A 24522-nucleotide genomic window follows, 5' to 3' on the forward strand; every position below is an offset into this window, starting at 1 on the left:
GTCCCTTATGGCCCCTCGTAGAATCCTCTGGGTGTTCAATACTTTTTGGGTATTAATAAGTTCAATACCGTTAGCTTTCTTACCTTAGAAGACATCTCTAAGAGAGAGAGGGGCCTCTGAGAGAGGGGCCAGACGTTTGCAAAAATCCTGGAACTAGCACTATATGCTCCTTTAAAGTATCACCTTTAGGCACACTTTACATAGTTAATCTGTAAAGAAAAGTACATTTTGTGGTGAGTTCCACTAAAGGTTTAATTATCCCAGCCCTCTCTGCTGCTTTCGCAACAGTCAGACACCACACCTGACTGTCTACCAGTAAATGGGAATCTCCGGCATGGTGATGTTTTGCAACACTAAGGTAAATCTACATGACATGTTAATTCTCTCTGCTGACCTAATTGTTCATTGCAGGTTGGACCCCTCCACTTTTGTGGATGAGTGGATCCACACAAGGGATGAGCACAACACAGACTGAATAATTGCAGTGTAGAGGATGACCAGCAGCTCCTGTGGAAAGTTGTACTTCTTGAATTGCCTCAGGAAGCACAGTTTCTGCTGCGTCTTTTTTCTAACTGGGCCTCTCAGTGAGGACCAGCTCAGGTCCAATTTCATCTCTGTCCAATCATCTGTGTATATGTTTTGTCCTGTTCCCAAGGAGCTGACTATAAGGAAAATGGTTTATATAAGTATGAGAACCATGACTACATGTCAATGATCCAGCAAGATATGAAACAGAACTTAGGACTGTTTTAAAAGTAATCTTGACAATAGAAAGGCAACTTCCTTAATTGTACAAGCTAAAAACATAAATCTAGCTCAAGTCTCAGAAAGAGAAGTGACTGACTGAGTAGTCCAGGGGATCCATAGGTAGGTTTGATGGGGTGTAGGCAAGTTGGAGGGGGATGCCTAAAGAAAGTAGATGTCCCACTAGAGATGAATGGGTTGATGGTAACAGGAGAGAACCCAGAGAGTACTTCAGAAGCAGTGAAATAAAGAGGTGTCTTTAACTCATTAGAGAAGACCCTAATGCCATCATATGACGGCTGCAGTGATCTAGAAAAGAGTACCTGACCCAAACCCCACAAAGAATCCATGGGCTGTTGTCCAGAGGAAGATGAGACAGCAGAGCCAAAAACACAGGATCTAAACACCACTGTCAAAGCAACCGGAGCTTCCATAACACCTCCGCAGAAGTACAGGCTCGCCAGTGATGCAGTAAGTCAGGCAAAAGGAGTCCAGCTCAGATTAGAGTTCATTTACTGTTCAGTACATGCACACACTTTTTTGTATTTCTTTAGCTATAAGCCTATAAAAATAAAGCCTGAAAAATAATAGAAATAAATGTTTACCTTAATAAACTAAAAAAATCTGTTTGATTTTTACTGGCTAAGGTTTTTTGCAGGTCGATGTAAACAATTTAACATGTTTCCTCTTTGATTACAGCAATGATATAGGTTCTACCATCAATTTGCATTTAAAAAACAAACAAAAAAAACCCCAACATTTATTACCCTCAGGGCAGACATGATGTCAACATGTGATTGGTTTACTGAACTTTTATTTTTGTGCAATCTTAAAACAGAGTGCTCACTCTAACCACCCTGAGCTGTTAGCCCTCCTGTAGTTAGTGGACACATGGAAAAAATGATGACTCCAGTAAAACAGACCTTTAATATCCAGTATGTCACAATGACATGGTCTGAGACGGACTTTCCATGCGTGGGTTTGACTGGGTGAGGTTCTTGGAGAGTTAAGAAAGTACAGATCATTTCCCCTCAGATCTGGAACCAGTTCAGAACAATTTACCACCCAACCGTCTGCTCATGTGTCTGCTCTCCGTTGTACATGTGAAAGCAAGATATTATATGAATTTTACATGAACACAGATGCTCAGCCGCCATGTAGCTTTTTAGTATAAGCCCAACTTGCTTTAAACCTGAAAACACTTTTGTTCATTTTTCCTTTTTTTCCTTTGGAGCTGCTGCGGCAGCAAACAAAAACATAAATGATCACGATAGGAGGATAATAATGATTTAAAGGGATATTTTTAGCAGAGTTTAACTTTTGCTCAGTTGTTTGATGCTTTTTAAATATTGCTCAATACTAAACAAATTCTAGTTTGGGCTCATAAAATGTCATAATGTTGCAATAACATTACAAATTAGGACTCCAGACATTTATATTTCCAACCACCCGAAAGCTCGGTGTCTGTTTCCCCTCAGTATATTTACCTCAGAACTGGGGACGTGGGAGACATTAAACATCTGGAGAATATCACTTCTAGCGTTGCATACTGCTTTCCACGACGGTCTGTTTAATTGTATAACTGTGCAGCAGAGTTGAGCCCCTACTGCCATTGTTCTTTGTTAAGACAGAACAGAAAACATGTGGGCTTACCCCCCCCCCCCCCCAACTAACTTCATACCTATATTTGTTATATATACTTTGTTGTTCAGATCACATTTTACTTTATTTTCAACAGAAGTAGGCAGCTCAACAAACTTCGTTCTCCTGCACAAAAATTGTAGCATTCATAGAGCTTAGAAAACTCAATCATCTTCTGGTCCTTTATGCATTTTGGCCTCTGCAGAATGCAATGTGTGTCAGCAACCAAACGTGACGCTCTGCACACCAACAGCATCACATTCTACAGCATCCAGATGAGGAAACATGGTTGTGGCAGCATTATGCTGTGGGGATGATTTTTGTTTTTCTTCAGTAGGAATAAGGAAGATGTTCAGAGTTCATGGGAAGATTGAGGGAGTTAAACACAGGGCAGTCCTGGAAGAAAACCTGCGGTCAGAGCTGCAAAGGAATGATTGAGATCAAAACACATTCATGTGATGTATTGTTCTGATTAAAGTCCAGATCTGAGTTCAACTTTCACAAAACACATTGAGCATTCTTGGAGCGTCCTCTCACTTTTTATGCTGCAGAAAAATCGGTGTTTCACCGAAGTGATTGAGTGAAGTGATTGAGTATTATTATCATTTCCAATTCCTGCAAACAACAATAAGACTTTTGAGCTCTGACCTGTTGACTATGTTTGCACTCACCAAAGATGAAATGGCTAAGTGCTAATGTTAGAGACATTATTATTAGACCAAAACTTCTAGAAAATATATCTAGTCTCTTTGAACTGGAGGTTCTCTCTAAATTACTGGATGACTCTAACACCCAAGAGTCAAGGAGTCAAACTCTAGTCCACCAGGGCCAGTGTCCTGCAACTTTTATATGTGTCCTGGTCCAACACACCTGTCCCCAGTCCTCAGTATGCAGTCAGTGTTCCAGAGTCCTGCTAAATAATTATTTGAATCAGATGTGTTGAAGCAGAAACATATCTGTGAGTCACAATACACTGGTCCTTAAAGACTGAATGACACCTGTGTCCTAGAGTCTTCTCGGGTAGGGTGAAAAATGGCATTCCCTGACTGTTTGGTCCTCTTTTTTTTTTACGGGCCCACCACCCGAGTATACTACTCTAACAGTTATGCCCTCATTCCCCTTTGTAGAGGAGGCAACTGATTGTTAAACCTCACTTTCAAGAGTAGCAATGTGGCTTTTGGCCATGCCATAAAACACCGGACCAGATCTTTTCCCTTGGGGAATTGCCGAGGGTGTTGTGGGGCTTTGCTTCTCTGGTCTGTGTGTGTTTTGTGGATAAAGAAGGCGATTGACGACCATAGGTATGTTGTTGGGAGTGCTGGAGGAGCATGGGTTATCAGGGTGGCTGTGTCTGGATTCACACCCTAAAGTTGAGCTTGTTCTCAGAGAGCGTTGGGCTCCACAGGGCTGCTCCTTTTCACCTTTCCTGTTTGTGGTGTTTAATGACAGGATCTCAAAGCATACGTGTGGGCAGGATAGTTTTTTGACTAGGAACCTGTAACAGTTGTCTCTGCCACTACACATCAGACAAGTGGATGAATGTTGATGCTTATGTTTTTTCACTGTTTATTTTTCAGTCTTAAAATGAGTCCAGACATTGTTAAAAATGACTGGACATTTAAAATTTGCATTTACTATGAAAACCTTTATTTATTTATCTATTTATTTTGTCTTATTAGTTGACTATTTGGAGTGCACACATTTACTTTATTTGACAGTCAGCTATACTTGTTTAGCGCTTAGAATGGAGTGGAGGAATTAAAGAATGTAAGTGTTTTGATGATAGGATGAAGAGGGGGGGGGGGTATTGATAGATGGATTGTGGGCATCTGATCAGGATGGTTTATGAGTGTCCTTGGAAGTTTTCCCGTATGTCCCACTCGGAAAAGACCACAGGAAGACCCATAACTCTCTTGAGAGACTGCATATCCTGTACGTTTGACCTGGGAATGCCTTGATTCCCTAGAATGAGCTGGAGAGTGTTGCTCAGAAGAGGGATGAATGAATAGCAGGACAAGGATTCCCTATTGGCCCTGTTAATAAGCGGAAAACAATGAAAGAATAGATATACATGTGGTGAAAGGTTAAAAAGACAATCAGAAGGTTAACACTGTGATTCCATGGATCAGATACACAATAGAACTGGCTGTTTTTTTCCCTCAAAAGGATGGTACAGGGCATACCGACAAATGCTGTACTTATTTTTACTGACCATCCTGGCAAACACGGTTCTCTGCCTTCCATTTTATAGTTCCTTTGAACTGTGGTGTTCCACCTGGTTCCATCTTTGGTCCTTCATCATTCTGTCCATGCATAATTACATCATGTTATGATACAGACAGGATTCAGTGATATACCTCAAATGACCAACAAAACAACAACATATTTACCAAAAGAATATTTTCTTTTTGAAAAACTACATATAATTCAACTTATTCAGCTTATTTAAAAACTTTATTTAATTTAGTTTATTAATTTCCCCATTGTAGGACAATAACGGAATTTCCCATCATATTTACATAACTTGGTCTGACAATAAATGTAATCTCAAAGCACTTTACAAGACAAACTACGTAAACAGGTTCGTATACATGTAACATCAATCCAGTCGTATAGATGCATTTCAAGTAGTTTTAGTAGGGAGTGTTTACTGCTGTAATGTTGTAGTTTTTATTTTTTTTTTGTAAATTTTATTGTGGGATATACCTAATTCTCATCATTAGAAATGCTCATTCTTGGTTGTTCCACCCTAGAATGGAGAGACTAGTGAAGGACTGAGGATCCAGCTGGATAGAATATTACAGGTCAAAGGAACCACTGACAGCAAGGACTGAGCTCCATTCTCCAGCTGTATTACAATCAAAGCCATACATTAACAGAGACGTAACATCTCATTCATGACGAGCTGTCACAGTTTTCTGCTGTGGCTGGCTAAATCTCTAACTGTCCATCTTATCTCATGTCTCTTATGGTGTGGATTTTGGTTCTTTCTACTAGAAAATATGAATGTGACTTTTTAATGTGCTGAGTGATAATGGACAGCACACAGCACATTAATCTCTATGTAAAAAAGCTGAGTGGTACTTAGTGTTGTCTTATTTTGCGATATAATACTGCTGACTTTTGAAAAACATGAATAGGGGAGCACTAAGAAGTTTTTTTAAGGCAAGGCAAGTTTATTTATAAATCACTTACAAGTGACAAGACAATTCAAAGTGCTTACTTAATAAGTCCACATTATCTTAACAACGCTTACTCTCGTATATCTCAATAAATATGTAAAATTACTTATTGTAAAAAGGGATCTTTGGGGGAATGCTTTGTGGAATACTACCTTTAACTTTTTCTAATGTTTATAAATACTATGAACAGAATGTTCTGGTTTAATTTGTAACAGTAGTAGTTAACTGTAATGTGTCTTCTTTTACAGGGGTTTGGAGACAACTGCTCCATGTTTTCAGTATTTTCTTTTTCTCAAACAAAATTTAAAAAGCCATTAAAGGCTTTATAATGGTAAAAAAAAAAAAAAAAAAAAGTCAACAGCCAAACAAAGTAGTCAGGAAGGACCATCGCTGGCTTTAATTATTCCACTGTGCTGGATGTTTGCCACCTCCCCTGGGAGGCAGGAGTCTGTGTATAAAACGCAGCGGCTGCAGAGCAGCAGAGGACAGAACAGCTGAAAACATCTGCACAGAGCAGCTGTATACCGTCAGCTACAGGATGCACGTCTTGGCTCTACTCTTGACTCTTGTCTTACTGCTGAAAGAAGCACAGGCGTGGGGCTTCAAAAACGGAATATTTCATAACTCAATATGGCTGGGTAAATATTAGTACCTCTTCTTAAATAACATTTTACTTCTGTTACATAGCATATCTTTGAAATCATGCTACTTTCTTTTTTTTATTTTCTGTGACTAAGTAGATAATTTAGTTAAAATTCAATCACCCAGAATAAATCTCAACAAATATATTATTCCAGTAAACTTCCGTAGTTATTCTGATCTTTTTCTTGGAAATGTTCTGCTTTTGCAAACGCAGCTAAAGGCATTCTTATTTAAAGGCTGATTGTGAGTATTTAAAGAGTTAATGGCGCATGCCGAAGTCCTGTCTGTTTATGACCTGGCTGTGCTGCACGGGGCCTGTAAACAAGTGGAAATGACTTCACCTCAGGACTCTTTAAAACCTGAGCAAAGAATCTTCTTCTAGCGTGTAGGGACTGCATCAATCAACGTTTTGTTAAACATGCTGCTGAGTTTCCTGCAAATACACCTCTAACTCTCACTCTATGTCTTTGTAAATGAGCATGTCTGTGTGTTTCATTCTACTTTAGTTCCTAATTTGGTATGGATCAGATTCATCAGTGGTTTCTTTATGTAATTAAATTAAATGCCCTGAGAGAAGCCATTTTTTCTCTTTGACAGAACAAGCAGCTGGGGTTTACCATCGGGAGTCACGCAAAGGGAAGTATCAGCTGACGTATAAGGAGGCCAAGGCTGTCTGCAAATACGAGGGAGGGAACTTGGCCACTTATGAACAACTGGAGGCAGCACGTCAAATAGGTCTGCAGCCATACACTCGCAAACATAATGCAAATTCACAAATCAGCACCTACATTTTCATGTCCTTTAAGGCAAACCAGACTCCTCTGTAATGACAACACAAATTCCCTCTACCCTTGATTTTTCTGTATGGTATGTGTTCCGTCTTTGTTCTATATGTCAGATGGAGGAACAGTAATTATGCAATGAGTGTCTTAACTGCTGGAATGCTTTTAGCATGTATGGAGGGGTTAAAGGTTAATGGGAAGCAGTGTCTTTCCAAGAGTGCTAGGCTGTTGCAGGGCTCAGGCTATTACAAGGATCCACATGAACTGTAAAAGCCTGTTAACAGTGTCTTGGTTTCTCTCTAGAAACAGCCGGAATATTCCTTTAATCATTATGCTGGGTTTATGGCGGTGGGTTGGAGGTAGAGTACCTCAACAAGAGAGGCAGAAGCAATTTGTTTGAACGTGAAGTTGACATAAAACAAGGTTTACTATTTAAAAATAATGACAAAAAACAATTAGCGACTTAATGACTAACAGCCGTCTCCGTGTGTAAAGAGTAGGGAATCTATATATTTACCTTAACTCTGAGATTTCATCAAGGCTGCCAGTATTTCCAAGTCCAGCGTGTTCCACGGAGAACAGAGTTGGAAAGCTTAAAATGATGAAGCAGCGCAACTTGGCTGAACTCTGGTCAGCCTTCCTACTCTTTCTTGCAGGTTGAATGAGCTGCCCCTCTGTGCTTCCTCCGAATTTTAAACTCCTTGATAATAAAAACTGCAGAGAGAGCAGAGCAGACAGAGGAAGTTTTATCATTCTCTTCCTTTTATCTCTTCTTTCTTTCACCTCTTCTTTCTCTTTTTTTTCTCTTCTTGTTTTTCTTTTACTCTCCTACTTTCCCATTGTAGTGTCCATATAATTTGAAATTCTCCCTGCAGGAATCACAATAAAGCTATTTACACGCACAAATCAAGCGGCGCATTATGGCGAAAGCTGTTTGCTCCACTTGTGAAAGTAAAATCTGTCGAGCTCTATTTGGCATTAAGATATCAATTTTTATTGCCACATTGCTAGACAGGACACTGGGGAAAAAAAAAAAAAAAAAAAAGATAATAAAAACTGCTTTGAGTCTTCTTCCTTCAGCAACAGCGTTCAACCACATGAGTGCCAAGCGATAGCGACAAAGCTTGAACATTGTTCAACTTTCTTATGTTGCATCGAAGCCCCCGTGTGCATGTTCATGTATATCAGCTTGAAATTTCACACGCATGAATTTTGCAGGTAGCTTAGCTGGAGGGGGGCAAACGACTGTCGCGTCATCGCATAATATCCATAGGATTTACTTTTGCATTGTAATAACCTTTTTGTTTTATATTTTCTCCTATTTCAAGATCTAGAGATGAATGTGTGGTGACCTCTACAGCGTATGATTGCCCCCATGTTGTCAAATAATCACTGGCTGGCAGTTAGTCAGAGTATTTCAGATGGAGTCGCTCTAAGCATTGTGCATATTGAGGTGATGTGAACTTTCATCAGTGCAGATAAAATGTCTGCTTGGCGTATCATGATATTCGTTGGTTTTATTGGGTCATTGATGTAATTGTGGAGTAGCTCTTATGTAGCATTTACAGCAATGGTGCATGTGTGAGGTATACCTGTCATCTCAATGTTGCAATGCGGGGCAACCTGGCTTGAATGGTAAGAAAATTGACAGTGTCATAAGTGTATAAAAGCAATGCTGCACATCTTCCCGCACGACCAAAGCAAGAGCCAGATCTGTAATATTGTGATATTAATATAGTGTTATTTATTCACCATGCGTTAAAGAAATGGAAAATACTGAAGAAAAAACATCTAATTGAGATGCAGCACTGTTGCCTCAGAGCAAGATGGTGTTGGGCCCTATTCCTGGCTGGGGCCTTGCTGTGTGGTGCTTACATGCTCTCCTCGTGCATATGTGGGGGGGTTTCTGAGTATTCTGACTTTCCTTTTGGGCTAGATGGTCCACATTTGAACCAGAGCTGGGTTAGCAAAAAACAGTACTTGGCATGTTTTCACCCAAGAGTTTTTAGAGTGTTGGCTGCAGTTTAGCTTTCCCACAGAAAAGGGTGCAGGAGGTCACTTTTATAACTGCTTGGTGAAAGTGTTCCAAGCCCCAGGAGTCTCCACAAAGAAATAAAATTTTAAATAAATATAAATAAATTTTTAAAGCTCTCCAAAAAACTTGAATGGTCCATTTATCAAGACAGACTGTTGCAGAAGGTTCTGAAAGGAAGCTCCGAACTCTCAGCACAGAGCGTATAAACTGTGGTGTTGAAGCTATCATGTTTCTTCTCATTTGCAGGTTTCCATGTTTGTGCTGCTGGTTGGTTTGACAGAGGACGTGTTGGCTATCCCATCGTCAAAGCTGGTGCTAACTGTGGCTTTGGGAAAGTTGGCATCATAGACTATGGATACAGGCTGAACAAAAGTGAGAAATGGGATGCTTACTGCTACAACCCAACCTGTGAGTGAAAGCTTTTACTTTAATAATGACTGCGTAGTTTGACTATTTGACAATAGTTTTGAAAATTACTGCAGAGATAGAAGATTAGGATATGGATGGAATCATAAGGATGTGCTGTACTTGTACTAAGGTGCTCATAAATTAATAAAATATAGTTCCTACTCCCTAATGGTAACTTGTTGATTTTATCAAGGTTACACAGCTAGTTTGTGTTTTGTGGTACGCTGAAGAAATAAAAAGTTGTTAGTCTTTACAAGCTCCTCCTAATAAACTAAAACACAAATTTATCCTAATTGTTCATTGGTCAAATGTTTCAGGAAGGGATCTTACATGCTGTGGACTTATGCAGGCTGTAAAATGTTTAGCCTGAGGAAAGAGGGAAATTAAGTCTGTTATTCAGAAAAAGCTAATTCTGACATCAACATATGGAGCACATTTCAGTGTAAATCCACTTTAAAAATGAATGAGAGGGTATTCACTAATGAGTGTGCTATTAGTGCTTTTATTACATGAAAGAGTCAGAGTCTCGGTAACAGAGACTCATAGGTCATAAACAGGGATCTGACTCACCAAAGAATTCTTTAGGGTAGTTGTCATCACTCCAGACTCTAGCCAGACGTAAAAGGATGATAAGGAGACACTAACTGATGTCGGTGAAGGAGAGAACTCTGACTGAAAACCACAATCTCAGTCCCACCCTGTGAGTTATTGTGGTCATACCAAGAATAAAGCAGCAGAGTAGGAAAAATGCTAAGGGATAAAATGCCAGAGTGGCAGCTGAGCGAGTGCTGACAGGAAGACAGACATAATCATTTTAAAAGCTTCCACAGCCAAAAAGAGAACGTAAAGCAAACCATCATTGGTTTCAGAAGCTTGTATTGGCTTTCTCTGACTTGGCAATCCCTATTAGCAAATTCCCAAAAACATATATGAGATTTTTCAATTCTGTCTGGTACAACTTTACTAGCCGCACAATGTTTGAGGTCTTCCTATCTTGTGAAGTGTTTCTAAGAGCTTTGACTTAGAAATTCACACCACACTTTTCAGAACTCCCGGTCCCTCTCCCCATCCGATTGCATTCCTTTCTTACATGTTGAAAATCATTGTCCTGGTAAAAGTTTCATTTCCAATTCAAGTTTACTTTCACACACACTGGAGTGATGAATACTTTTTCTTTTTTTTTTGCAGCTCTAGTGGCTCGCTTTTTATGAAAGTAGGCTGACAGGAAGGGGGTTGGAAGAGGGGGAGAGACATGTGGCAAAGGACCGCGGGTCGGATTTGAACCCGGGTCGACTGCGTCGAGGTCTAAGGCTTCCATATATGGGTTGCACTACCTGCTGCACCACGAGCACGCCCATGATGAACACTTTTAACACTATGAGCTCCTTACACAATGAAGCAAAGCTAAAAATACTACTACAACAGTGTTTAAAATCATAGTGGCCCACAAAAGTATTAACCCCTCTTTTCATTTTTCATGTTTTGTTACCTCACTGGGTGAGATTAAAATGGATTGTCTCCTGAGATGTCCCTGGGGGACAACCATCCATTGTCTTCTACTTTTCTGAGGTAGGGTCACGGGGCCAATAGGTCCACAAGGGAACCCCCAATGCGTTCCCAGCCAAAAGAGGATATAGAGTCCCTCCAATGAGTTCCCGGTCTTTCCTGGAGTCTCCTCCTGGTGGGATGTGGCAGAAAACCTCCAAAGACAGGTGCCCTGGTGGCATTCTGATCAGATGTCCAAACCACTTCAACTGACTCTTTTCAATGCCGATAAGCAGCGGCTCTACTTTAAGCTCTTTCCAGATGACAGGACTCCTCACCCTATCTCTAAGGCTGAGCTTGGCTACCATCTGGAAGAAGCTAATTTCTCCTGCTTGTATTTGAGATCGTGTTATTTTGGTCATGATACATACCTCTTGACCTTGGTATGGAGCTAAATTGGGGTCATAATGTTTGTTCAAAAAATAAAAAATTTGAAACTGAAGATTTAAAAAAATGTTTTAAATATTTTTCAAATAAAATTTATTTTTTTTTTTACACTTTTTTTTAGTTTCAAACTTTTGGCCCTGTTTTGGTGTGTAATGAGCAGACCTGGACACACAAATGTTAACGTCCCAAAATGGGTGCATGTGCACGCAGCAACCATGTTGTCTGGATGGAGGTTCACCTTCCAGCAGGGCAATGACCCGAAGCATACAGCTAAAGCAACACTCAACTGGTTTAAGGGGAAATATTTAAATAGGCAGGAATGGCCTAGTCAAAGTCCAGTCTGTGTAATGTTCACACTTGAAAACCATCCAACATAAGGAAGCTGGAGCAGTTTAGCCTTGAGGAATAGGTACGATGTGCAAGCTCATGGAAAGTACGAAAGCTACTTGCAGCTTAAATTGGTTCTAAAAAGTACAGACCTTGGGGAACGCCGACATTTTGTTATTTTTTCCTATTTGTTGTTTGCTTCACAACAAGAAAATAATACATGTTCAAAGTGTTTGGTATGTTCTTTAAACTCTTACTCTTACTTACTCTCAAACAATCCATTTTAATTCCATGTTTTAAGGCAACAAAATATGAGAAATGTCAAGGGGAGTGAATACTACAGCAAGGCTCTGTAACTAAATAATATATAACTGAATAAAACGGCTTGTGCCTGCCAAACTAATAGAAAACTCTTCTGTAACTGTGATACATATTCATTGTTCTCAGTCAAAAACTCTCCAGTGGTAAAGCAGAATTACTGCAGAGCTGATTCTGATTTCTAATAATCTGAGGATTTTCATGATCGATTTGAACCAGTCTTTAATGTTGGAATTATGAGTATGAACATCAATTTTCAAGGATTAAAAAGAAAAGAACTGGATGCTCAGCTTCAGAAATTAATTCAATTCAATTCAGTTCAGTTCAATTCAATTCAATTCAATTCAATTCAATTCAATTCAATTCAATTCAATTCAATTCAATTCAATTTTATTTATATTGCGCCAATTCATGAAACATGTCATCTCAATGCACTTTACAAAGTCAAATTCAATCAGATTATACAGATTGGTCAAAAATTTCCTATATAATTGAACCAGTTGATTGCATCAAAGTCCCGACAAGCAGCATTCACTCCTGGAGAAGCGTAGAGCCACAGGGAGAGTCGTCTGCATTGTCCATGGCTTTGCAGCAATCCCTCATACTGAGCAAGCATGAGGCGACAGTGGAAAGAAAAACTCCCCATTAACAGGAAGGAAAAACCTCCAGCAGAACCGGGCTCAGTATGAACGGTCATCTGCCTCGACCAACTGGGGGTTACAGAAGACATCGAAGAGACACAACAAGACAGACAAAAAAGCACAGAAGCACACATTGATCCAGTAATCTGTTCTACATTAGATGGTAATAGCAGGTGATCTGTCTTCCCCTAAGCCTATAGCAGCATAACTATAGACGTAGCTCAGGGTAATATAAGCCACTCTAACTATAAGCTTTGTCAAAAGGAAAGTATTAAGCCTAGTCTTAAAAGTAGACAGGGTGTCTGCCTCACGGACCAAAACTGGGAGTTGGTTCCACAGGAGAGGAGCCTGATAGCTAAAGGATCTGCCTCCCATTCTACTTTTAGAGACTCTAGGAACCACCAGCAGACCTGCAGCCTGAGAGCGAAGTGCTTTGTTAGGAACATACGGGGTAATCAGAGCTCTGATATATGATGGAGCTTGATTATTTAGGGCTTTATATGTAAGAAGAAGAATTTTAAATGATATTCTTGATTTAACAGGAAGACAATGAAGGAAAGCTAAAATTGGAGAAATATGATCCCTCTTGTTGATTTTCATCAGAACTCTTGCTGCAGCATTTTGGATCAGCTGAAGACTTCGAACTGCATTTTGTGGACTTCCTGATAGTAAAGAATTACAATAGTCCAGCCTTGAAGTAACAAATGCATGGACTAGTTATTCAGCATCGTCCCTCCTGGACAGAATATTTCTAATTTTGGCAATATTCTGAATTAACCGAATGTGTTCGGGAACAACCCACGTACCAAGTATCAAGGTGACTGAGCAGATGGGGATCAGGAGAGAGGTGCTTGTTTCAACTTTGGGGGAAACTCTGGGGAAAAGATTTATGGTCAGATGGGACAAATCTTAAACTATATGGCCACAACAATAAGAAGTATGTTTGGAAGAGTTAGGCTTTCAAATTTGTCAAGCATGGTGGTGGCAGCTTCATGCTGTGGCTCCACTTCACCATTAGTGCTACTATTGAAAATTTAAGGCCTAAGACAGAACCCAAATTCCTCAACTCCTCAAACCACCTGGAACGCTGCAAGTTGTCTTGTTAAAACATACAGTTTTTTGTTTCAACAGGACAATTTTCCGCAATGATCCCAAACACACATTGGCTTTGAAAATGTGTGTTTGTGAAATGTGTCCGTGCCTGGAAACAAACAAATACCAGTTCTGAAAAGAAGAGCGGTCAAATAACCTACCAGTTATATGCCAGAATCTCATGAAAAATTATCAAAAGATTGATATTTATAATATCAGTTGTGATGGTATTTATATTTAGGATGTATAATTTGGACCCTGTGTGGACGTGAATTACTTGAAAATAAATTCTTGAGATTTTTTCGAGTTGTATTCTGTTTGATGATTCTATGCTTAAATAAGAACCGCCTCAAAGTAGTTTGACACCCATGCCTTTAAGTGTATGTACTGTAGACTTCTGACAGCAGATGTATATACAGTTTAACATGCTGAAACTCATTTAGATAGTAATTGATAAAGAAACAAGTTTTTTGTCATGTCTTGCTGGATTTGATTGTGTTTCTCATGTGCCTGACAGCCAAGGAGTGTGGAGGCATTCAGACAGAGCAGCAGAAGATCATCCAGTCCCCCGGTTTCCCAGAGGAATATCAGGATGAGCAGATCTGCTACTGGCACATTCGAGTGCGTTTGGGTCAGAGGATTCACCTCCACTTCCTGGAGTTTGATGTAGAGAACGACACGTCATGTCTCGCAGATTACCTGGAGGTGTATGACAGCTATGATGATGTGTCAGGCTTTGCTGGGAGGTGAGTGTCACCATAGTAACAGGAGAACCCAGTAGTGCATCAGCTGATGTCTGGATCAAGTTATGGATCAACCTGTGTGGGAAGAGGGGGAAAAAGCCCACCACAACCACACATGCAAAACAGGAAGCAAATTTTCTTGTGCGATTCATAAGACGATCTCACATGATGTAAGGACCCAATGCACCTTCGTCATGCATATATACAGTGTGTTGCCTTTACACAAAAGCGATTGACGAGCTGCACAGCACTGTGTAAACATTTTGAGCCACCTTTGCTTTCTTTACATTTTCCTTCCAATGGGATGTTTTGGCTTCGTTTGAATCAGCCTGGAAACCTCGTCTTCTCGGCATCTCTTTGGGAACCCCAGTTCACCCATCATACGTGTTAAGCCATTCAATTCTGGCTTACTGATAGAGTAATACCTCAAACCCTTGCTGTTTTAGACTTGTAGTTGCATGTGATACCATTGTGCACAGTCATGGCCAATCAGTTGAATAGATCGCTTTTTAATCCACTCTAGAATATTGATATCATATGGTAATTTTTTGGTGACTAGGTCTTGTTGCTGCAAAACAAATCCAAATCGTTACCTCTCCCCACCATGCTAGAAAAGTGCTTGTGCTCATACAGTGTGATTTGATTTTCCCAATCTATGTATCAAAGCAGTCTTTGCTTTGATTACTAGTCCTCCGATGGATGAAAGTTTTTAACACAGTTGTGAATAATTGTTCTCACTGCTTAATGGCCTTATAACCCATCTTAAATTGATGGGCAGGAAGAGTTGCTTCTCTGAGATCATTGCTGCGTCTTTTCTTTGCATTGTTTGTGTAAACCAGGACAAAGTGCTTAAAAATGCTAATAATACGGTAATCAGCATCTCTCTGCCATTAAAACTCTGAATTTCTTAGAAAGGACGGGTTTCTCCGGCCCTGCTCAGGAGCAGGGTCAAACCGAGGGGACTAGAGCAGGGTTTTGACGTGAACACACTGATGTTCAGTGATTGGCCAAGGGGGAGGAGAAACTAGATGTTTTTCTCTGAGGAAGTCCAGGAGTGGGTCAAACTGAAATATAATGTTACTATTTACAAACCGTAAACCACTCCTGAAGGAAACAAAAAAAATTATAAAAATTAACATTCTATACACAGACGCGCTGTATCAGAGCCACAGATTTACCAAGGCTTTCTCTCACTTCACACTAAAAGCTGCCAAGTTTTGTCTAGTGTTTGGTTGAAAAATGTGTTTACGCCCGCTGATCCATCCAAAGTGTTTGGGAGGAGTCAGAGCTGCTGTCTGCGTTTCCCCGCAGTAGCCAGGTTAGCTGCCCGCTGCTCTCGCTGAAGCCTGAAAGCAGCCTGGATCGGCCCACTCCTCTGACCAACGATCCCTAAGCGTGAATATGCAATATCCAACCTAAAAAATAATCAACCCATTTGGGGTATTTACAACTGACATTGGCCAATACCACTTTATAGTGACACTTGATTAACCAGAGACAATTAATCATTGCTTATATCAAGCTTGACAGATTCCACACATTTCAGAATAAGTTAACTAATAAAATTAGTGCAGGGAGATGTAATTTTATTGAAATGTAGACGTTTATACTTTAATGCCACTTAGTGACAATTATTTGAATATGATTTTCCAATTAATTATTTCTATAAACTCACTAAATGGTGTGAAAAGCAGCCCAAGGTGTTCAGGAGAAGCCCATTTGTGTCAAGAACCGAGACAGATGACCCAGTATTCAGCCAGACAAGCATTTTGGTAAAATATATATAATTAAAAGTAATGTGTTCAATTTTGAAGGCAATCAGCTAAGATGGGGCTAGCTGGAGGAAAAATACTTCCTTTCAATCTGTAGCACCTGCCTGAGGGAAGCTGTTGCCTTTTAAAGAGTTTAAATCTTTGAGGGAGGACAATTTTCTTTCCAGATGTCCTTAATGATTGCCTCAGTCTGTTTTCATTCCATCTACTGATCAAAACCAGTCTGTAGTAGATGCACAGAGTAAATTCATTAACGAAGGAGCTGAAACATATAACAGCTTTAGTAGCTGGCCAAGTAGGCTACATGGTTCTCTGGGATGTTTTTAGTAAGAAGTTGACTTATACTCCCAGTTCATGGCCAGTGCCACTGCCATGTTTTGGCTTTTTAAACTAGAGCAGGCCGTTCTCAAAGTGAGGGTTGGGACCCCCCGGGGAGTCGCGAGATGATCCACTCTGTGGATGCCTTCCAGATTTCTGACCTTGCAATGTTAGAGCATATCCAAGTTTTAATATAGCAAATTCATGCCTTTGAGCATGGAAATGTTTAGTTTTTTTCTCGTAAATCTTACAACTTTCAGAAAACCTTTTTATTTTCTGATGAACACAACAATTCTTTCTCTCGCAAATATGGGAAATTTATCTGAAATTTCTTTGGAGGAAATGTACTCCTAAATAACAGTTTATTTCTTTAACCTGCAATGGCCCTAATCCTTTCTTTTTTATAATATTAGAGAAGTTATAATATTACCAGAACAAAGTCGTAATATCAGGAGAATAAAGTTACACGTTTTGAAGTCCTGGGACTTAGAATAATTTGACGCTGAGGTGCTAAAAAGATTTAGCATTTCCTGATATTCTCATCATTTCCCCCAAAAAGACTGAAGGGGGTCACCAGTTTCTGGTGCTGTTATTTTGGGGGTAGCAGGCTGGAAAGTGTGGGAACCCTAGGATTAAAGCATAAACAAATTATGGCCATCTGCACATGACAGCGAACCATTAAATACAGGATTGTGTTTCCATTTCGTTTAACACATCTACATGACAAGGTATTAATTGTGACCTTTGTGCACAACACACTAGTAGAAACGCTTAAAATTGTAACTTCCCTGCCGCACCACTTGAAGGCAGTATGTTATTTGAATCTCTGCAACATGCGCATGCGTGTAAACACCCCCTGCTTAAAAAGGCGGCAACACTAAAAAAAAACTTTCAGAATGGAAAGAGCCACATGTTTCTATGGACAGACCACAAGGTTTAACTGTTGTATCTAGTGACTTTAAATGATAAAACTATCAGTGTATTTTTCCCCCCCCAAAAGGTTACACACTGGCGGTGGCACAGACAAACAGTAGAAATGTAGCAAAACGTTTTCGTTTTAACCAAAAACATTGTCACACAGGGCCTAGGACTCCTAATTGTTAAGTTAATCCTAAGTTAATTAGTTAATCAGCACTATAATTTATTCATTTGCTTATTTTTGAAGTTAGTTTAAATTTACACAAGTGAAGCCTGCTCTTAGACCTATACTCAAAACAAGCTCTTGCGTGAAACCACTAGCAGCAAACGAATTTATTATTTTAATATTTTTATTGTTTACACCGGTAAGACTTGCTATCTTGTTTTATAAGCATGTTTTACAGCTTGTATTTAGTTTACTTTAAATTCAGGTCAACTTCCAGACAAGATGCTTGTAATAAAAGCAGGTTTTTTAAAATAATTTCTATAGTTTGTTTTTATGAAATGAGAGGGAGAAAAAATGTATTAATCACATCTGGTACAATACAAATCAGAGATTTTATATCGCACAGTCCTACTCACTATAATCAATGACAGCCTGACCGGAGTCAGCATACAGATCACGCCACTCCTACAGAAAACAAAACGAGCACTACATCTTTAATGATATATATATATATATATATATATATATATATATATATATATATATATATATATATATATATATATATATATATATATATACTTCTACTTGTCAATTTCTTTTTTTTTTTCTTGTTCTTTTTTATTTATTCTACTTTTTATAATTTTTCAGGTTCTGTGGTGAAGATTTACCAGACGACATCATCAGCACAGGTGAGCTGCCATGACAAGGAATAAATTAATCTGTTTTTCTTTCTTTTCTTGTTCTGTTTCATCATCAGCAAATGTACTCATGGTCTGCTGTGCACAAATGTGGTTAGAAAACATATCCAGTAGCAAGAGATCACCCATAGTTGTTTTTTGTCTGTTTATGGCTAAACATCTTTTGTTACAAGTGTCGACTGACCCAGACTGGGATTAGAACTAGAATTTTCTTTGTAAAATGTAATATTAGATAAAATGAAAATATTAAAAATAATCTAGACAATTGTAAAGAGAAGCAAACAGGTATCCAAAGGTACCTTCACAGGACCAAAATGTCCCATAATAAAACACTAAAAGATGAAATTTATTTTTATTATCAAGAAAATGAACTGAAATCAAATGCAATTTTCATTGTTTGATTTAGATTTTGGGGGGTTATTAGAACTCTAATTCAACAAAGAAATGTTTCTCAGGTGTCACGATTGCAATATATGTCCCAAGATATAACGGTAATGCAATGGGAATAATGAAACATCTTTTTTATTTAGATTATGATATGATGATGCATTTAAACAATGTATTTTGAGTCTTGCGGGCTTTGTGTGCTCTAGGGCTCTCTCTACAGTTGTAGAAACACAACACAAGCAAACAAAATGTGATCTGCTTTGATAGAAATCCCTGATACTGGACTTATTTCCATAATAAAGAGGCAGGCAGAGATATTTCTGCAGACAGGGTGGTAGCTCATAGAAGATGACCTGTTGATAATCTGCAAACTTTCAAAGCAATTCAGAAAGTCAAAGTTTTATTACACTCTTGGATTTACTGACTCATTGTAGGCTTCACTGGCTTAGGGTCAAAACTGTTAATCAGATGTGTCTCTGTTGTGTTCCAGGAAACGTGATGACCCTGAAGTTTCTCTCCGATGCCTCAGTAACCGCTGGTGGATTTCAATTACAATATGTTGCTTTTGATGCATCGCTCGATCCACAGAATCAAACCCACAACTTTACTGCCACTCCTCTTCACTGATGTCACTCTGTTGCTGTATTTATGTTCTTGTTGGTTACCTCATCTCATCTAATGAAAACATCTTTATGGCTCTTTAAATGAATGATTCTGTGAAATAAACATTCTCTGTGTTATCATCATTATATTCATCACTATTATGATCATTGTGCCTGAATGAGTTACAGGACTCAAGCCATACAAAGGTATGAATCTGAATGAAATCCAAAATGACCACCTCACTAAAAAAAATGACCATTATATCAAAAAGCTCAAGGGATCATAGTAGACTGCACATAAAATTTAGGAATTGAAATGCTGGAGTAACTTTCAAACAACAAAATGCTGACGCAATTGTACCAAAAACACTAGAAAGGTAAGATCCAAAGAAAAGCCAAACAAAGACATAAAGTAGGAGACTATAAAAAGAAAGGAGGAATCTATTGCAAAGATATCACTTCTGACCTGTCCTAGCGGGTGGATCTTAACAGAACTATCAGGGAGACATGAGTGCAATCTCTGAGGTGAATTGATCTATCCAGCCCAGGATCTCCTGTCAGAATTATTGCAAATTGATATTGCCTTTAAAAGTTAAGTTGGATTTTTTTAATATAGTATTCTATGAAGACGTTATGAGTATAGTATCTCATCTGGAGCAGATCATTTCTTGAGCTCTGCTGGGGTAGCAGGAATCAGTTAAGACATCCCAAAGCCAAGTCAATTTCTACCAACACGACAAGATGTCTTCAGCTTATTTTTGTCATTTTTGAGCAAGCTCTGCAGCTTTGGTGACCTGAGCCCCTTAGTTGAATTGTCCACACCACACCAGACATCTGTTGCGGTTGCCAGGAGGCTTTTCTCACAGAAGTTAATATCTCTCCTCATGGTTTGTGATGAGACAATGAATGTTCGATTTGGGTGCAATCAAAACAGGCGTCCCTTTTGATGCAAAGCGTTAATGACAGCATGTGTCCCCTTGGAGGCAACCTTGGTTGAGAAAAAAGGAGGATTTCCAGCAGCACTCCCTTTGAAAGCAGCTATTCTGGTCTTAAATTCAACCAGAATGGCAGAGTGAGATCTCCTACCCCATCACTAACATGTCACCCAGAGCAGACAGTACGACCACTGGGAAGATGCATCTAGGTTAATGTTAACGCTGAAGCACAGCGCAAAAGAGGCTTTTCCATTATAGCTCCCACGATCAAAACAAATTCCCAAAATAAAAACTGAAGCGGTAAGGTCGGTAAAACAATGGTATTACCATGAGTCTGAAAATTTTTGGACAGGACTTTATGACAATGAGTTGTTTGAATGTTTATAAAATAATGTTTGTATAATAAGGTGGGGACATCTTGATACCAGAGTTGTTTTAAGATGGCAGAAAATCCACTTTGGTCTGGACAATTTCTGTCAGGCTCTTCCTGTCCCTTTTTTGAAACATCAAATTTTTACGATTACAAAACAGTGCTCCATGAATATTTGAATAAACATAGATTTACAACTCTTCCCGGACTGCACAGCCAAAATTCACATATGCCCTCCCAATGAGTGTCATAATACCCTAATAATGCTTCAATACATTCCAATGAAATGTGGGAGCATTCTGGAGCTAACAGTCTTGCTCAGGGACCCAGAGTGGCAGGCTGTGGGAGTTGAACCAGGGACCTTGCAGCCTCTCCAGGACTCAAGCACCCTGCTCTCTAGCCACTAGACCACCACTCCTCTATAAGATGTTCTACTTCGATAACCCAAGCGTGTTCCATTCAAGAAGCCCATACTGAGCTAAGGCCCGCTTTGTATCGCCAGTGCAAACTCTTTATGGCCCCCACATACACATGTTTGCTTGGTGATGGACAGCAGTAGTCTTTCTGCCCAAGTATCGTGTTCCAGACCTGTTCAGTCCAGAACAGCAAACTCAAAAACCCCTCCTTGTATAGAAGTGGTTCAATTTATTGATGATCAGGGAATCAAAATCATTTCATTTTCAGCATATTCTTTACCATTTAAACTCCGTTGACGCAGCAAGAATACACAAGATTTAGTCATGGCGGTATCACCAATCATGCAGACTGTCTTGTGGTACTGACAAAAATGCAAAAATAGGCATTTCAGAAAGGTTTACTTTGGCGACTTGTAAATAGTACACCCTCACCTTCACACCAACTAACTACTGCATCTTTGCAAATATTGTCATTACTACTACCCCTATTATTGCCTTTTTAAATTTAGTATTGCCCATTGACAGCTGGAGATAGGCACCAGCACCCCTCGCAACCCCACAAGGGACATGCGTGTAGAAAATGGATGGATGAATGGATGGAATCCATATTCAGGTCTAGGAGAGAAACCCAGACATTCCTCATTTCAGCAACACCCTCGTTCTCATTCCAGGGGATCCCAAAACGTTTCCAGGCCAGACGTGATACATTGTCTCTTCAGCGAGTTGTGGGTCCTCCCTGGGGTGGATGGGATGTGCCCAGAAAACCCCCGAAGGACGGCAACCAAGGGCCGTCCTGATCAGATGCCCAAACCACCTCAACGGGCTCCCTTCGATGCAGAGAAGCAGCAGCTCTCTTTTAGAGCTAACAGAGCTCCTCACCCTATCTCTAAGGCCGAACCTGGTAACCCTCCGGAGAAAGTAGATTTTGGCCGCTCCTGTCCGGGATCTCATTCTTTCGGTTACGATCCAGACCTCCCGATGACCATAGGTCAGGGTCGGAAGGTAGACGGACCGGTAAATTGAAAGCTTTGCTTTTTGGCTCAGCTCTTTCACCACAACGGACCGCAGCAGCAACCGCGTTACAGTAGGTGCAGCCCCAATCCGTCTGTCCATCTCTCATTCCATCACTTGTGAACACAAACACAAAGAGACTTAAACTCCTCTGCTTGAGGTACGGACTGACCCCTTACCCAGAAGGAGTCCACTGGTCGAGGACTTTGATCAGCTAATAATAATAATAATAATAATAATAATAATAATAATAATTATTATTATTATTATTATTATAAAATAAAATATAATATAATAAAAAAATATTTTATTATTATTATTATTATTATTATTATTATTATTATTATTGTTATTATTATTATTATTATTATTATTATTATTATTGATAATAATAATTATTTATTTCTCTATTTTTTAAGGTAAAGTGGGCGGTGCTAAGAGTGATGCAGGGGTCAAAGGTAACTAAGTGCGTGACGCGTGGTGGTTTGGCGCCAGCAGCTTTCGCGGGGTATCAACAGCACAGTGAACTGAGCAGCACGAGCGCTCCCAGCTAACGGTGGCATCGGCGTTGTGGGCTGAGGTGTTCGGTGAAGAGCGCAGTGGTGTCCCGCCGGGAAGCGACGCATCTTCGTTTCGTTCATGGTGGGTCCTCTTCCCATCTGACAAGCAGGAGGTGAGCGCACAGAGCAGGGTCGGCGTTGGTGGTGGCCAGCAGTGGAAGCAGGCAGGTTTATGTTTCCCCCGGCTGGACGTGGAAGGCTTCGCTTGATGCGGGGCGAATAAAGCTGCTCACTGGGTGCAGGGCAGCGCAGCTGGCTGCAGAAAGCTCCCCCGGAGCGTGGCTGAGAACGACGGCAGCAGCTAGCTGGGTGAACGGCGTGTAGCCTGCTAGCGAGGCTAACTGGTGGCGGCTAGTTAGCAGGCAGACCTGGTGAAAACAGGCTGTGTTCAGCCGAGTCATGTGCCGACAGACCGAGCGGCCGCTGTGACTTGTGTCCACGCGTGTTCGCGAACTTGAACCGTGTCGTTTGTGTGTCCTGTCTGCAGCTGTGGGGACCGGAGGGTGACGTCGCTGCTGGACACCGGGCGCTGCGAGGTGAGGACCTGCGGCTGTTTGCTGCCTGGACCCAAAGATGTCCGGGGTCCAGGTGGGACCTCTGGACCCAGAACAGAAGAAACAAAGCCTGCAGCCTCCAGCCGGGGGGTTTGATCCCTACGTTGGCAAAAATATTTAGACACAAAACGGATGCGTAACAAATCAGTTTGACTGAAATTCTCACCCCAAACAGAACATTGAAATGATGCCAAGATCGTGTAAAACGACAAGACATCGCTTCTTTCCTGAATTAAAACTAAAACGGGTTGCTGAATAAACTTTCAAGAAATTCCTCCTTAATCTGTTAATCTAAAATCAACAGCCATATATAAACATTTCTTCTGGCTCACTTATGTCTATTTCACATGTTTCCCTCCCAAGGTTAACCCCACCTTTTTGGGGATCCATGATCACCTTTTTTTACCCCCACAATCTTAAAAAAAAAAAGCAAACAGTAGATGAGCAGAAAGAACGTCATACCTGCAGATGAGGGTGTGTGAAAGGTATTTAAATGGAGTTTGTAGGAATAATGTAAACCTGCTCCCTAAAGCACCACTTAGAAGGAGGAGAGTGTGAAGTTCTCATTGTCACATCCTTTTTAAAAATAAAAATGAGAAGTTGGGTTGAGTCCTCACAGAAGACAGTAAAGAGAAAACACAAAAACAGGCATTTTGGGGGTCAGTCTTGAATCAAAGTAAGATTTGTAAAGAAAAGAGCCATAAGTTCCAGATACGGTCATTGGCTCAGGACCTGTTGATCCACAGCGAGGAGCTGCTGAGCTCATCCAACTGACCCCATTCTGCTTGTGGGTCAATCCTAATCATTTCATCTGCTTTCTGAAATGTTCAGCTCGTCTTTCATCTTCTCTCTCAGAGGCCTCCAGGAGGTGAGAGATAATGATGGCGACTGCGGGGCCTCCCAGCACCTCCAGCTTCCTCCCTCTGCTGGAAACTCTGGAGGACAGCACAGCTGGACAGTCGGAGCAGACGGACGCCTACCTGACCATCGCCAAGTGAGTCGCCTGTTCTGCCTCTCTATATGTCCCGACGTCATCGGGAGAAAATAACCCGTCTCTGTGTTTTCAGTCGGCTCAGTGGAGATGAAGGCCGGCAGTTCCTCCCGGCGGTACAAAACGACTTCTCCCGTTTAGGAAAAGTCATATTGGTGAGTCGCCAGCCCGTCAGATTTGTCCACTTAGCTTTCTGTGGATTCACCTGCACGCTCCTCTGTGAAGTCAGACGAACGGAACCTAACAGGAAACAAATGTTGGTTTATCGACGGGGTTTGAACTATGATGAGTGATGGTTTGTGGGTAACGTCCTGAAACAAGAGCAGCACACCTG

At 40.4% G+C, this 24522-nt stretch overlaps 2 protein-coding genes across 6 annotated transcripts in view; both read left to right on the forward strand.

The window, feature by feature from the left end:
• The first annotated feature begins 6056 nt into the window (after positions 1–6056).
• LOC105923910 (tumor necrosis factor, alpha-induced protein 6) lies at positions 6057–19495 on the forward strand. The gene is made up of 6 exons (XM_012859829.3): positions 6057–6205; positions 6807–6944; positions 9273–9434; positions 14262–14490; positions 18313–18353; positions 19240–19495. The coding sequence occupies exons 1-6, from the start codon at positions 6106–6108 to the stop codon at positions 19374–19376; spliced, it is 807 nt and encodes a 268-aa protein (XP_012715283.2). The 5' UTR covers positions 6057–6105; the 3' UTR covers positions 19377–19495.
• A 3044-nt stretch (positions 19496–22539) lies between these two features.
• rif1 (replication timing regulatory factor 1) overlaps positions 22540–24522 on the forward strand; it is a 28115-nt gene continuing 26132 nt past the window's right edge. For 2 of the 5 annotated variants that reach the window (XM_012859953.3, XM_021315219.2), the window contains exons 1-4: positions 22541–22756; positions 23131–23179; positions 24053–24191; positions 24265–24343. In XM_012859953.3, the coding sequence (XP_012715407.2) occupies positions 24076–24191; positions 24265–24343 (195 nt within the window). In that variant the 5' untranslated portion in view covers positions 22541–22756; positions 23131–23179; positions 24053–24075. Of the gene's footprint in view, positions 22757–23130; positions 23180–24052; positions 24192–24264; positions 24344–24522 lie in introns of all 5 variants that reach the window. The other 3 variants (XM_012859959.3, XM_021315215.2, XM_036138815.1) reach the window with 3 other exon arrangements.

The sequence above is a fragment of the Fundulus heteroclitus genome, chromosome 7, assembly GCF_011125445.2.
Source record: "Fundulus heteroclitus isolate FHET01 chromosome 7, MU-UCD_Fhet_4.1, whole genome shotgun sequence".
Lineage (NCBI taxonomy): Eukaryota > Metazoa > Chordata > Actinopteri > Cyprinodontiformes > Fundulidae > Fundulus > Fundulus heteroclitus.